Genomic DNA, 16,141 nt, shown 5'->3' with positions numbered 1-16,141 from the left:
AATTTCCTAAATCCTAAGTAGGTTTAATGGAGCTAAAATATAACGAAATGGTCCAAAATAGACATATAGGATTAAATTTGCCTCGTTGTTTTAATTTTCTGTCTCTTTGGAAACAGAACGCATCTAGATTCTAACGTTAGGCCTTCTAAACTTTGGTCCAACTGTCGTGATCCCCGACTTCTTTCGACATATGATTGTCACACTGGTTAATTTGAAAGAAATATGTCACAATATGATAATTCATCATCACAGCAACAGGTTCTACTCCCTGTCGAAGCAGAAGGTTTCGTTGAATCCTTAGAAATTGTACCCTTGAAAAACATAGGTTCACCGAGGTAAGGTTGTTTCGCGTAATTGGTACTACCATAACGTTTGTCAAGTATGGAGGAGGTCTTGCTACACAATGTGCCAACACTTTTTTAAATTTTTTAAAATTTATGTCACAATCAACAAATTGAGAATGAGACTGAGAGAATACCAAAACAAATCTTGGCCTAGTCTGTCACAGATCTACCTACGGAGGAGAGGTACATTTTAGGAAAAGATTTTACACTGGTGTACAGGAATGTATCGGTGTAGTTAAGACAAGATTGGGGAATTAATAAAGGTTGATTGAATACTTTTAATTGTAAATTCGTAAGAGACGATACACTGTCTTCTATATAATAGTTGGTTGAATAAATAAAATTAAATTAGGCTGATTGTTTATTAAAAAGACCCAGGCGCGTAGCCAAGGGGGGGGGGCAAAGGGGGCGGCCGCCCCCCCCCCTTGAGCATATTTTTTACAAATGTTTTTAAGGTTTTTATGATATCGCTAGTATTTTCAAAAGAGAAAATGCTAAGATGCAACTAACAAGGCATGGGAAGTGCCATTTCCGGCGATCTGGGAGGCATTTACAGCCAAAATTTTCTTGTACGCTTCGCGCCAACCATGGTGGCACTACGCTTAGATAGTTTGCAATGCCGAATCTACAGTTTCGCCCCTCCCTTGGCAAATTCCTGGCTACGCACCTGAAAAGACCGATTCTGATTGTCTATTTAATAATAGACCAATTTTGCAGGCCTAGGTAGAGTGAAGCGAAGCCCAACATAACCATGAAGCACCGATCCTTCCAAACAATCTGTTACTTTATATTTCTAACCTACATACTAACGTTACTCTTACTACAATAATGTGCTATTTCTGCCATACAGAAAGTGAATTACTGCCATGGCGGTAACATGGCAGGGCAGGATGGCACTTTTTCTATGAAGGGAAGAGCACATTTTCTATGGCGGAAAGTACTAATGGCGGAATGACACAGCCCCTGTCTGTCACACAGTGTTGTAATAGACTTAGAATCTGCTAAATTAAAGGCAGATTGTCCACCACTTTTGTAGATCAGTGGGAAAAGAGAAAGAAGAAAAAATCTTCATTGTAAAATTTTCTGATCTGAATTTTTGAAGGAGAACCCAATTGGGATGTTTACAATCATTTAACTTGAAACAATAATAGAGATTCTAGTTCCTTGCACGTGGTCTTGGATCTCTCTCTCATTTAGGTGGCAGAAGCAACATGAGTACATCGAGAAGCTGAATATGCAGGCTGTCTTGAATGCATCAGCAAATGAGGATGAATATGTCAAGGAACTTTTAATTTCGAGAGAAAAAGTGAGTACAAAAGACTAGTAAAAGCCAATAACCAGCTTGATTTGTTATTGAAAATCCTTCCAACTAAAAACCTAAAACAACACAAGTTCATACATCCTATTATCCATAACTACCTTAAAATCCCTCTTATCCATACAGCGGAAAATCCTGTTTGTGTATATTACCCATATAATATTTCAGTGATCAGAACAATCTTACTCATAATTTAACAGACAATTTTGGTATTAAGCAATGCAATTTCCACTTCTCCCCTTTTGTCCCCAGATATCCATGCTGATCACCGACTTGCTAACGTCTGAAGTATGGAGAAGCAAGATATTTTCAATTATCAAAAAACTGGATTTTGAACCAAAGACAACTATACCTTTGTATATGGCCTTATATCATGAAGCAACTGTGACTAATCTGTTAGAAACAATAATGTTTTATAAGGTAAGAACTGTGGTGCTGCATATTTCAATTTTTTCTTCTGCCTCAGAACCTTTGAAATAGTCACTCGTTGAAATGTGCTAATGATACCCACACGTATTAATTTGTGATAGTTTTGCCAAGAAAGAGTGCTCCTCAAACTGGTTTTGAAAATGTCAATTTTTTATATTTTTTTTAATCATGTGGCAATCATTTTCTGCATTCTGTGTCCTATGATGGACCGCTTTTTGTTTTCTCAGCTATTTTAACTTGAAGCTCAGTTTTGACAAGTAAACGTGCAGTATGTGCGAATGAATAACTAGATATAAATATGTTCTATTGATGCTGGAATGCCTTCACCTTTAGATATGGGGGGGGGGGAGGCATTGTGGTCAAGTGGTTAAGGCAGTGGACTTGTGATCTAAGGATGGGAGGTTCAAGTCCTGGCCAGATCATTGAGTTGTGTCCTTGGGCAAGGCACTTTATCTCCATTGCCTCTCTTCACCCAGGTGTATAAATGGGGACTTGCAAGGTAACTTGTAAATATAGTTGTGTGCGCCGGTTTGTGGCTGCACCCTATGGGAACTCCCCCGGGTGTCACAAAGATGTAGTGCCCCAAGGAGAGATTGATTGAATTGTGCACACTTTGGTGTGTTGGTGTGACAAGTTACCAATGACCAGGGGTTAAGTTGTAAAGTCGTGCGAGAGGGCCTTGGCCTTGAACAAGACTGTAAACCTTCAACTTTTGACACTCTTTGCAGGAGCCCTGTGAAGCAGCAGAGGACACAGTCATCGATTTACTGGACTTTTGTCATCGAAAGATACTTGATTTGATTGCAAGGTAATAGAAATGACTCGTGTATGTATTGTGGGCATACTTCCCCCCTCCTATTCCCTACCTTAATGTTAAATTTCCATTGCAATTCTGTTAACAGTGACACAGCTAGAGTTGTAATATACTTAAAATCATCGCCATATTGTTTATGTTTGTTCTATGACTTAAAGGGTGTGAAGCCTCGCGCAAAAAGAAACATCTAATGCCGGTAATCTGACCTAGTTTCAAATGAGGTGTAACAGAAGTGTTAGACACCACTATCGTTCCCAGAAAATATGCACACAGCTTGATACCTTTGGTCATTAGACACTAGTGTAGAGTCAGTACATACAGCTGTGGTCAATACCCACAGCACAGTGTAAAAACGATACAGCGATGGACATCTCAGGTCCAGCTAAAGATAACAAGGTATCATGTTTCATTACTGTCTGCATTTTGTAGCGACAAGCAGAAAACTTCACTTGCAAGTAACGGAAAGTTAACTTTTTCAGAGCGTGGCACGCGGTTTGGGGCGAGTCTTCAATGCCTTTAAAAGAATGAATTTGAAGTTCCAAATTTGCCAAAAAGAGGAGGTCAGACCAGCTACTGGCATTTTCTGTCCTGTAAACCAAAAAGAGCCTGTGCATTTTGTTCAATTTTCTGCTGTGAATCTGGGCCTTTGAGCAATGAAATCAATGAAAGTGGTTTGATTAATGGATTTAGTTTGATTCTGCAAAATGAAGTACCTGAAATTGTTGTATACATTTTATTTCATGTTTTTGACAGGAAGGAAAGTGAACAAGTAATGCTTGACTATTCTTCAACAAGTTCAAACAGTTCCAATATGGAGGTAAGAATGGAAATAACCAACTTTAGTAGTTATACACAGTTCCTTTGTGGCTTCACATGCATCACCAAATTATCATAATCGATGTGTGCTCTGTCATTTGCTTGTAAAGTTCCAGAAGGGGCTTCAATTATTCAAAATTACTTTCTTGCAGGTTCTGAAACAATGTCTCAGTGAAATAAGTTGGCTAAATGTGTAGGAGCAGAAATAAGCATTGATACTTGAGCTTAAATGACTTTATATGACTTGCTATGGTATACTGGAACTGGTGACCACCTTTAAAGTTTGATTATCTAGATATTTTTTTTTCAACTGCACAATCTTTTGTTCTGGCATGTTTGATAAACTAGGTGTTGCCATATTTGTTAGAATGTAAAAGTGGACCAGAAATACTTAAAGGTATTGAAGACTCGCCCCAAACCGCATGCTGCGCTCTGAAAAAGTTAACTTTCCGTTGCTTGCAAGTGAAGTTTTCTTCTTGTTGCTACAAAATGCAGACTGTAATGAAAGGTGATACTGTACCTTGTTATCTTTTATCTAGACATGAGATGTCCATTGCTGCTATGTACACTGTGTTGTGGGTATTGACCGTAGCTGTATGTATTGACTGCACACTAGTGTCTAATTACCGACAGGTAGCAAGCTGTGTGTGTATTTTTTGGGATCGATGGTGGTTTCTTACACTTCTGTTACACCTCATTCGAAACTAGGTCAGATTACCGGCATGAGACCTTTCTTTTTGCTGGCTAGTTTCAATATCCTGAATTGTTAAAGCCAAAGGTGTAGGATTTTTTTCTTCCCCATCTCTATTCAAATCATCTTGGCATATCTTTTGTACATCTCTTCACACTTGCATGAAGAAAAGGGAAACTAACATTATCTAGATAACAAGCAAAGAACCCGAATGAAAAGCATTCGTTGAAGAAGAACAAGTAAGAACTTAAATGCTGTTTTTAATTATCTCATAACTTATATAAGACCAAGAACTATGTATAGAGAAAATTCCATTTGTAAAAGAAATTTTAACTTTATGCGAAACTTTATTGCAAATTAAAGCCTCTTCTTTCATTTGTTTTTTTAAACAAAAATACAATATATTAGGTATAGGAATATTTACAAGAAACTCCTGCATTTATATTTGCTGTGGAATACAAGATGATTTATGATCGTATCTGTCAGATGCAGAAGTTATCTTTAATCAGATTCTTTCTAATATTCCCTCTGTTGTTTGCAGGATCTGGCTGTTCAAGATCAGAAGTTACAGTTTGATATTGGTGTGAAGTCAGTTTCCATTCTTAGATACATCACAGATCACTTGGAAAGGTAAAGTATTCTTCATTCTTGAGTTTTGTCTGTGTTGACAGAGAATACATGATTTTGTTTTTTAAATCCCATAGGGTACAGTATGTAAGGCTTATGTAGTGTCTTTATAGTGTAACAATATTTTGTTTGCTTTGATTGTAGTGTTGTTTTACCATGGGTGAAGCAGCCACATATATGCCAGATAGGCCTATAGTTGATAACATCACACTCAGTGTAATCTAAGCCCAGAAGTGTGCTCATCCCACCAGTTGTCTCTGTTCATTTCAGTTCTTGCATAAGGGCAAAGAAATTTTATATCTAGGATGAGATTTTTACCAACAACCTTACAGACCCCTGGGCTCCATCAACTCTGCCCTTAGTCTGTGGCAGTTTCTACATAGTGATTTCTCTGCTTAATTATATGATCTTTTATAAGTTTGTTTATAATTTCCCTATCAGTTTGCCATTTTTCATTTACAGTTTATATCTTAAACAGCTTGTCAGACTGTTTAATAGATATTGCTCTTGTTATTAATGATCTGTTTAATCATAGTAATATATTTATGTTATTATAATTATGACTGTTTTAAAATATTCCGTAATCTTTCAGGTTTAGACTGATCAGCAATTTACAATATTCAAATGAAAGATTGTTAACCACAACAATTTGAAGTGATAGTATCAAACTTTTTGCATTATTAGGGTTGTGAGGCCGAATTCGGGGGGAGGTAGAGAAAAGGCTGTAGAGGGAATGCCGCTCCACTGTCATGTTGCACCTTCCTATGCATTCCCACATCTGTCTAACACATGGGGGTGCATCTGCAGGGTTCAGTACCAGTGTCATATCAATTCAGTGATTTTCATTTCACAATTTCTCAGCAACTGTCATATTTTTTTTTTATCTGTATTTTCAGTCTACCACTGAGTGTCGCTACTAGAATGCTGAATACTCATGACGTACCATGTCTTCTGGTGCAACTGGTAGAGGATCCACCATGGCGGTGCCACAAAGATGGTAATCATCATAATTTGATTTTTTTTTTAAACTTTAATCTATGTTCATTTTCGATTTTTAGATTGATTGTCTTTCCATGATGAAAGCTTGATACCAAAATTTCATTGCTTTTCCAAACAATTTTTTGTTTTAAAGATCGAGTGTTTTCATCTTCACTAATTTGACATTTCCGTCAAAGCATTGACAGTAACTAGTATCAAGGTGACTCTTTTCCGTTTTTTTTGTTTCCTGATGTTAGACTTTCCTTTAAACTTGTATCATTTGGACTTTTAGACTTTTGGACTATTTGCACCATTTTGTACTTTAAAGTGGTAATACCCTTAACACTCTTGCCTGCTTTGTTAAATTCACTAAGTCATTTTAGTTGTTGTTTTTCTACTCTTAAAGGGAAAATGTATAAGTTTAAAGATGGAAAATGGCAGGAAATAAATCCGTCTGAGAGGTTACGTTTGAGCCGCCTAGAAGGGCAAGTTTGGATTGCCCTATTCAACCTCCTCCTGGGACCTCAGTGTATTAATAAATACACATACAACGATAACAATAAAGGACAGATTCTGAAGGTAAGTACGAGGTAGCTGGAGGTAGCAAGGTAGCTGAAGGTATAGATATGTATGGTTGGATTTAAGTACCTCCTAGAACCTCAGCAAATTAATAAATCACATGCAATTATCACAATAAAGAGGAAATATTGAATATAATTATAAACTATGGTAAGAGGTTAGTGAGGTAGCTAGAGGGCTACATAGGTATGATTAGGCTAACAACCTCCTAGGACCTCAGCAAATTAATAAATCACATGCTATTATCACAATATAGAGCAAACATTGAATGTAATTATAAGCTATGGTTAGAGGTAAGGGAGGTAGCTAGAGAGTTATATTTGTAAGGTAAGGCTTACATCCTACTTGGTTCACTTCTTTTATTATCAAGTTTTTTACCACAACATTGTACAAGCTTTTTCGTAATACAGAGAATTTAGAAACATGAAGTTAGAAGAGTGCTTTTAAATCCTTAATACACTCACTGTTTTAAAGGAATGCTCTTTGAGAATGTTCATTTTGAGATATTGACTAGTTGAAGGAGTAGATTTTACTTTAAAGCAGTGATCAATGCATCAAGTTAACATGATAGAGAATAGTACTTCAGTATAAATACTCCTTGGGACATACATGAACTCTTTCTTTGAACTTGATGACACTTTCCTTAATCTTTGAAAGTGTTGAAATCTTTGAAATTTTTTTTTTTATTTGCTGTGACCATAAATTTTGTCTGATTTATTCCTAAGAAATATTTTTAAAAAAAAGGTTGGATTCGACAACGAATATATAAACCATGGTGTATTAGATTATAAAATAATTAAATAAACCATGAGGAAGTGTTTAGGTCTTTAATATCTAGACTGGTATTTTTTGTATATTCTATGTTAGCTTCGAGGGTTTATGACGGAAGTCATCCTGGATCAGATGCCAAGCCTCTGCGATCTTCAGAGATACTTAGAGCAGTTATCCATGATGGAACCAGCAGCGCCCAAATCTGCAATACTACTGGAACAGGTGAGTCGTCTAGGATTATATATATAGACACGTTTGGTTGGTTGGCGTCTATCTTGGCACAGAGTGCTCTATGTCCGGTGGACAGAGGGAAGTATAGGTGAGAATTAGTTGAGACTAGTGGAACACTAGTAGTTGTTACTCAGAGTTTCATGCATTGAGCGATCATCAGACAACATTAGACACAATTTTTCTTTTTGTTTTTTATTTATTTATTCTGTTTCTTCTTTATTTTATTTCTCATGACATATACATACAGACAAATACAAGATTAAACTTAAAATATTTAACACAAAAAAAAAAAAAACCTATTTCAACCCCATCGGCAAAGTACAAATTACTGTGATACTCCTATTAAAAGTAATAATGTCCATAAACTATATTTCAATTAGACAGGAGTTGTCTGATGATCTCTGTCATTGGTTCTTTCGTAATTAATCAGCTGTGTCTGTTTTGGATAACCTAGCTGTATGAATTGCCTGTGAACTGGTTGCAAGTACCATCGATATCCTACCGTTGTCAGCAAGTGGACAACTGAGCACTACTTGATACATAAGGGTACTTCACAATGAATAGAAAAGTTGAACAAGTGCTGTTCCTATTTGCTGTTAGTTTATAATTGAAAAAAAAATTGTAATCCCTGTGGGCTCTTTGATATATTCTTATTTTAAATTTAGTTTTGGTTACCCACGTGGACTAAATTTTCTGGTACCTGTTTTGGATGGGTTGCAATCCGGCTTTTAGGGTACTTTTATTTCACAACAAGTGATCCATATGTCATTGAGTGTCATCATAAACAATTAGTTTTTTTTTAAAAAAGAGTAATTAATTGCCCTTTGCCCAATTAAAGGACATGATTTATTCCTACATGTAATCTTTAATTTTCTAGAGTCCAGGGACTAAAACAGGGAAATCTAATATATCTCAGTGTCCCTTATAGGATGAAGGCAGGTGCACACAACTTAAGAGTGATATCTTGTAAAATATTTAGAATCACATCGAAGAAGTCCCGATTGTGTTTCTTGCTTTCGTCTCTGAGAAACGATCCTCTAAACACCGGAGGCTCATCGATCGAATTGGCTGGACTGCTGAGTCTAGATCCAGACCCATAAGGTCAGCGCTTCGCAAACAAGACAAAAGCTAAAAACTTGAATTCTGAGGATATCTTAACATATTAGATTAGGTTTATAATTAGATCTAAATGTAAGGTGCTAATACATGCTTTTTGTGTTGTGGAAACAAAACCACAACTAAATGTTGTCCCCCCCACCCCCACCCCCACCCCCACCCCCACCCCCACCCCACCCCCACCCCCTCCCTACTGACAAAGTGAGCTTGTGCAGCCTGTTAATGTCACTTAAAGGTGCTTTTTCACAGCACTTTTATAAATATCAAAAATAACACTTTGAATGAAGCCTGCCTTTTAATAATTGACCTTTTGCAATAACTGAACATGCATAGTTCTGTTATTTTAGCTATAATGAAATAAGAATTAGTTGTCATTTAGGTTTTGCCTAAAGTGACTCCAGAAAGATCTGAGTTAACAAGTTGGGCTGCTGTCGTTCAGTGCCAGTAAAGATGAATGACAAAATTACCAATTTTGAATCATAAACTGCAAATATTGTATTTCTGGATCTAGTGTTGCTGTTTTACAGATCTCATATCAATATGAAAAGTTTACTGAAGTTGTAGGTGACATTTCTTAATAACTACAGATATGAAGTTTCAATTTAAGACAGAATTGTATGAGTTTTAAGAGTTATATTGTCTGTTTCTCTACTTTATCAGGTTCCAGAAGTTTATGAGAAGCTTTTACTGGAAAATGACGGTAAATGGGCGGCCATTGCAAAACATCAGGTTAAAACTGTATTTAATCCATCCGAGGAAGATATCAGAGAACAAGCTAAAAGGTGAGATTGTAATAAAATAAATTTCTTTTGTGTAACAACAGTATGTACTTAAAATGTGTACTTAAAGCAAGTCATTGTCATAGAAATAGTGGTAAATCTATGACAAATGAAGATAAGTTCTTTTTTTCTAGTTCTACAAAATATCATTTGGAGTAGACTTCCTCAAAGCTCCCATGAAAAGGCATCTCATTGAAAGAGTTATACTCATGCCCTCAGCCTATATCACTCTTGGCAGCCAAAGTGCAGCTTGTGGGCCAGGTGCAGCCAACAGGGAAATTTTCTTCACTCTGTGAGATTTGCAACACCAATTTTATTGCGGCCTGCGGCGACTTAAAGCTTCCTTTAAGAATTAAGTCTCCTAGATGCATACATGATACCTGTGACGGTAACATTTAAATCTGGAATCTCTGTATAAACTGGGGGATTGATTGATCAGGGTAAACTACCATCCTTTAAAGACATAAAATATTGGCGATGTACATCTAAAATATTCTGATCTGTTATTCTATATTGTAGTATTTCCATTTTTGCCATGGGTGTCTAGGTACATCCTTAAGTGTTAGTGCCTATGGATGAGATCAAATTCGAAGATCAAATTTTATACCCACCGCATCTGTTCCGGGTACACAAACTTTACTAGCCAAATGCACGCACATTATCACAGTGACAAACTTGGTTTGCCAAATTTGTTATTCTTTTACAAAAGATTTGAAAAGTTTTGGCACTGATTGTTTACAATTCCTGTAAAAATTGGCAGAACCACAAGACTTTGTCTCAACCACTGGCACTGGAAGATTAAAGTATGCATGTAGAATAATAAGGATACTTAAAGTAAAATATGCTCTTGTTTACATGTTTAAACTGTTCTCTTTAGATTTGCAGAGACTTATAACTTTGATGTAATCGAGAGCTTGATGTCTGATCCTCCAAAGTGTGCTCTGTGTGGAGATGCTGCTTCTAAGAGATGTTCAAGATGCAAGAATGAGTGGTATTGTGGAAGGTAAGAGAAATACTCTTAATGCTAGGTTAAGGCTGCTATGAAATACACAAATGAGTGGTATTGTGGAAGGTAAGAGAAATACTCTTAATGCTAGGTTAAGGCTGCTTTGAAATACAGAAATGAGTTGTATTGTGGAAGGTAAGAGAAATACTCTTAATGCTAGGTTAAGGCTGCTATGAAATACACAAATGAGTGGTATTGTGGAAGGTAAGAGAAATACTCTTAATGCTAGGTTAAGGCTGCTTTGAAATACAGAAATGAGTTGTATTGTGGAAGGTAAGAGAAATACTCTTAATGCTAGGTTAATATATTTAACGATTATGCAATTATTACACGTTTGAAAAAAGATTAAGTCTCATTGCCTGTAAATTTGGTCTGTTCCATCAGTAAACTTTAAAGCAGGCTTCTTGCTGTAATGCTGTATGACAACTGACTTGTCAGTATATTAGTAAACTTATATGTATCATCTATATATATAATAACCCCCCAATCCCCCTCCCCTTAAAAAATTCATGTATTGGTCATGTCACTTCAGAGACCTATTTTGAAAGGAACTCATTTTTTTGCAAACTTTTGCATTTTTCTTGTCTCTTGACTGAAAATTTTGAATGGAAGCACTCATTCCGATTAGTTTAATTGACAAATGAGTACACAGCATTGCTGTTAAGTTTGTCTTCTTTCAATTCTTGTAGAGAATGCCAGGTGAAGCATTGGTCCAAGCACAAGATTGCCTGCAACATTGTTGGAGGAGAAGACAGATGAAAAAGATGCAGGTTTGAAAATGATGGAAGTTTACCTGAGAGAGAATTATGGAAACAAAAGTAGGAGGTCCAACTATTAGACATATGTCTTTCATTTTAAGCATGGCTGCATTTTATGACTTTATTTAAAGCTACTAACATTGCAAGATACACTACTGGAACTTGTGACATTTCAGTTAACATGAGCCTTTACTCATAGTAGGGGGGTTTGAAAGTAGTGCCTGGATTGACATTCATTTACCAACTTCAATGTCACTGTCAACTGAACTGATGACATAAGCTGATGCAATTTGTCAGTTACTCGGTGTGAGAAAGTTTGAAGAGAGAAAAGAAATTCGCTTTTATGGCGGTACTTACAACTGTACTGAATGCTACTCAATTGCAACTGGCAAGTTCAGGCGCGGTGGAACGGAAAAATTATTGGGGGGGCTAATGTGTGGAGACTATCTAAGCGGAGCGCCACCATCGGTTGGCGCGGAGCGTACAAGAAAATTTTGGGTTTTTTCAAACCCCCAGATGGCCGGAAACGGCACTTCCCGAGTGTTTAATGCTCTGAATACCTAGCCCTAAAATATGGGTCTCAAGCCTGCAATTTCTCAGATTGCACCTAAAAGTCTGTAAAAACATTGTAATTTGTATGTTCGATGGTGTTTTAAGAGAGTAGCTATTCCTCGTAGTGTACTCGCAAAGACGTTTTTGAGTGTAGTAAGGGCAGTGGCGGAGCTAGGGGTATTGGTCAGGGGGGCAAGAATGGTCTGTAGGGGCGCTTTCGACACTATCTAAGCGGAGCGCCACCACAAGTTGGCGCGGAGCGTACAGAAAATTTTTGAGAAAAGATACTCCCTAGATTGCAGGAAATGACCCTTTCCGGGCCTTGCTAATTTGCAGATTAACGGAGAATAAAAAGGTGTCGTCGCCATTTTGTCGAAAAATTACACCAACAGAATATGACAAATGTCAATAGGTATATGAGAGCGCAATAAAATAGTCAATAATCGCGAATAAGTAAAAAGTAGTGAAAAGCTGAAAAGGGCGCCAGCAGTCCAGTTGAGTCCGTCAGGGGGGGGGGGGGCATCCGCCCCCTGACTGTATATATGGACGCTCCGGCACTAAGTAAGGGGATGTTGGAGAACTGGCTGAAATGAGGCAAGTCATTGGCCTAAGACGAAGTTGTGTTACGCTTACCTGTACTCACACTCACTGCTTCCACTTTTCACGGGGCGTGAAGACGCGGTTGGGGTGACAATGTGGTCTATAGCCAGGGGACGGGCCGAGGGTCCCCCAGCAATTACTAAAATTATTACACCTATATATATAGTATACGTGTGCATCGGACAGATCGACAAGTATGCATTGAAAAATGGGCAGATGCACGTTTCGGAGCCTTGGTAAATATTGGGGGGGCTTATCATGCATTTGCCCCCTCAACTTTTTCATTGGCCCCCCCGGTTCCGCCGCCACTGGGCAAGTTGCCCGAGTAATGATTTTGTTGACCGGGTATTGTAGTCCCAGGTTAGAGGATATTAATTTTTTTCTTTCAAAATTACTTTCAAAACTGAGCTGATTACACTGAAATTAATTCAGATATACCCATTCAATTCCAAATTTTCCCAGAGTGAGGACAATATTGGGGAATCATTTTTAAGAAATATCACCACCTTGAACAGAGCTGGATTGTAAACAAATCACCTTGAATATTTTTGTATTTATATATTTTTTCTTCATTTTAGAAAAGTCTCAATTAATTTACTGCTAGAAAGGATGACTATTGTGATTGAGAGCGGGACATATTTAATTTACTCTGAGAAGTAATTGTCATCTTGGAGTGTTCATTTGTGTTTGATACTAGGTCACCTGAGATAAATAGTTTGAGTACAAAAACTTCCCATTTGAAGTAATTGTAAAGTTGTTCAGAGCTTAATAATTTCTTGAAATGTTTACATAAGAAGTCAATTATATATATTATCTGAGGAATATTCTTCTCAGAGACCATCACCTTGATTAGGACCACACTTTTGTGTACGTGTGTATATTTTCTTTAGAACGTTTGAAATGGAGTTACTTTCAGAGAGAGTGAGATAATCCACCTCCATACCACTTTGTAATTAATTGTAATAGATCTCTATATTATAGGGTGGACAGACCTCCGGCCTAAACACTGGACAGTCCGCTAAACTAGGTGTACTCCGTCTGGCATTGCCAGTTGCAAATTATTTCTGGCATTTTGTGATAAAAGGATTTGAAGCAACTTAAAACAATCGATGTTAATTATTTATGGAATCCTACACATTTGTTAAACACACTATACTTGTTTGTATTCTGTACTGATTTCAGTGAGTTAAGGTTTATGCACACAAGCACATGGTTTTTATCACCTTGCAAGCCAGCCATTTTGTATTTATTGGTTATGTGTACATTCGCATGGACCTATTGACGTTGTGAAGTGGGTAAATTACGAGGATTCTCGCAAGTTTCCAAACATAGTTTATGACTCGCTTCCCACATCATTTCGTATCTCCTGGAATAGTCATGGTGTCCACCATTTTAACTATCATGCCAGTGGCCATACTACTATTTTCACATCACTTCTGACTACACCTTTCAACTGACATAACTAGTGCAACCAAGCAATGGCGTAAAATATGTCTTAATGACGATTAGAGCTGTTCCCACTGGGCATGGACGGGGGGGGGGGAGGGGGAGGTAGGGGGTTACATGTGGCAGACCCTTAAATATCTTTCAGACTTTCTTCTGAGTGTCTTACATTTTATAGCAAATGCATGCAAGGTAGTATAGGCTGGCAAAATTTAAAACTTGTACTTGACATATGCAGTAGAAAAATGAACATTTTGCATCTAAGCACCCTTGCCCAATTAAAAAATTTTCAAGAGGGAGGGGAACATCCCCCCCCCCCTTTGACCCATCCCCATAATCAAAATGAGTCAATGTGTGTGCCCCATTTTGAAAATTTGAACTTCAAGCTTTGAGCCTGGTTATCAGTCACATTGTGTGTAAGAAGATGAATCAATGTTAACAGTAATGAAAAGAGAATACATTTTCATCATACAGTTTTGTAACAAAAAGAACAGTTTGCATTGATTATTATAATTTGAATTTAATAAACATTTTTCAGAGCATTTCTCTGAATGAAATGAATTGTCTCAGAACATTTTCTTCCACTGTTCTTTGAATTTTCCTTTATGGGTATCAAGTTAAGGGAAATGAGGTCAAAGAAAGAAGGCATTTGCTCAAAAGGTCAGGCAAAATAGGCCTCTCTCATACTATTGCATCTGATTGGAGAGGAGGAAGAGGAGGAGGGGAGAGAGAGAGCAGGTGGGTGATATATTAGTATCAAAAGGAACTCACTTTTTGGTTTCGATGATAATCGTAACCTTTGCATTCATGATGGCGTGTGTGTGTGTGTGAGTGCGTTTGTGATGCCCAGCTTGTAAACACGATTTCTCAAGAAGGGAATGTCAGACCAATTTCATATTTGGTGTGAAGAAGTACCACATTGAGTACAAGAAGGCTATTGTTTTTGGTGGGGTCATTTTGGGTCAACAGGGGTCAAATTGTGAAAACTTTGTAAACACTATATCTCAAGAAGGGAAGGTCAGATCAACTTCATACTTAGTGTGTAGAAGTAACACATTGAGTACAAGAAGTCTATTGTTTTTGGTGGGGGTCAAAGGTCATTTTGGGTCATCAGAGGTCAAATCGTGAAACCCTTGTAAACATGTACACCATCACTATACATTAGGTCAGATTCATGAAGAAAACTGCTCATGTTACATCATCCAAACCACAATGCATTTTTGCATTCTGGTTCTATGATGTTAAGAGTTTTGCAGGGTGGATGGATTCGTTGAAAGAAATCACAGCACCTAAAGTCTGAATCATAAAGACTCTAAATTTGATAATCACAAAGTTGTGGTGATTGCAGTATAGAAGACAGATTTTATAGAATGAGACTACTGCAGCCAATATCAGCTGGTGAGATGGTTAAAGGAGTGCATACATGTATACGTCATTGAAGTTTCATCTATTTTAAAAGAAGAAATCAAATCTGGGCGGAATAATGACACAATACTGTGGGATTTTTTTTTTTGCTGAAAAATCGCTTATATTAACACAAAGTGTGGCAGTCGAGACAAAACATGTAAAAGAATACTTCAAACTATTTCAAAATTAAGCGAGACTTGAAAAGTTATGTACAATTATGTTAAAAACGAAAAGTACTTTCACAGACAACTGATTACGTTTATCGCCGCAGATGTATGTCATGAAAGGAAACTTTCAAAAACGAATATTTGAAATTTTTGTTGCCTTCCATATTTCCAAGGTTTGCTTCGTAAATTATTAATGTCATTTGGTAGTTAGTATAAAAGGTTCATATGTACAATATCAAAATGTTTAGTGGTGGTTGAGAACAAATATCGGTAATAAGGAATAAATAAATCTACATATAGGCAAAAGAAAGAAATATCTCTTGCCATCCCCTTTTTTAAATACCCCAATTTCTTGGTGATGGTTTTTACAGAAAGTAATCTTTGGGATAACGTTGACCATCGTAGAGTGGTCTCTTTAAACTTCCAAAATGAATGTTAACAATGTTCAAAAATCACTTATACAGTTTTGTTCAATCATCATCCAACACACCTGCTCCTGTATAGATTCGATATAATGCAGAAAGATTTTTTTATGAAATGTTGTTGCTTTTTGGTCCAAAATGGGTTGTGTAAATTGTGTAACTACATGTGAAAACTTACTACAACATAAGGTGTTATGAGTTGTTATCATGACATAGTTGTCATATCAGAACACGGGTAAATCTAGTCATGATATGGGAAATTGTAAACCAAGATATGGGTAGGACTAATCAAA

General features: G+C 37.0%; 1 protein-coding gene across 1 annotated transcript; it reads left to right on the top strand.

Annotated features, from left to right (window-relative positions):
• The first annotated feature begins 101 nt into the window (after positions 1-101).
• On the top strand, positions 102-15,666 carry LOC139962078 (zinc finger MYND domain-containing protein 10-like). The gene is made up of 12 exons (XM_071961937.1): positions 102-335; positions 1,542-1,650; positions 1,915-2,082; positions 2,820-2,899; positions 3,659-3,722; positions 4,954-5,042; positions 5,936-6,036; positions 6,424-6,596; positions 7,464-7,589; positions 9,375-9,496; positions 10,371-10,496; positions 11,189-15,666. The coding sequence occupies exons 1-12, from the start codon at positions 223-225 to the stop codon at positions 11,256-11,258; spliced, it is 1,341 nt and encodes a 446-aa protein (XP_071818038.1). The 5' UTR covers positions 102-222; the 3' UTR covers positions 11,259-15,666.
• Positions 15,667-16,141: the final 475 nt, after the last annotated feature.

Source organism: Apostichopus japonicus, chromosome 20 (assembly GCF_037975245.1).
Source record: "Apostichopus japonicus isolate 1M-3 chromosome 20, ASM3797524v1, whole genome shotgun sequence".
NCBI classification, from domain to species: Eukaryota; Metazoa; Echinodermata; class Holothuroidea; order Aspidochirotida; family Stichopodidae; genus Apostichopus; species Apostichopus japonicus.
Note: the sequence above shows the minus strand (reverse complement) of the source record. Positions and strands in the feature narration are given on the sequence as shown.

Excerpts from the sequence above, each read along its gene's own strand:
- LOC139962078 (XM_071961937.1), top strand. The coding sequence starts at position 223 with ATGTCACAATATGATAATTCATCATCACAGCAACAGGTTCTACTCCCT. Across the intron at positions 1,651-1,914 it reads TTTTAATTTCGAGAGAAAAA|ATATCCATGCTGATCACCGA; the intron begins GTGAGTACAAAA and ends TTTTGTCCCCAG. Across the intron at positions 9,497-10,370 it reads ATCAGAGAACAAGCTAAAAG|ATTTGCAGAGACTTATAACT; the intron begins GTGAGATTGTAA and ends TGTTCTCTTTAG.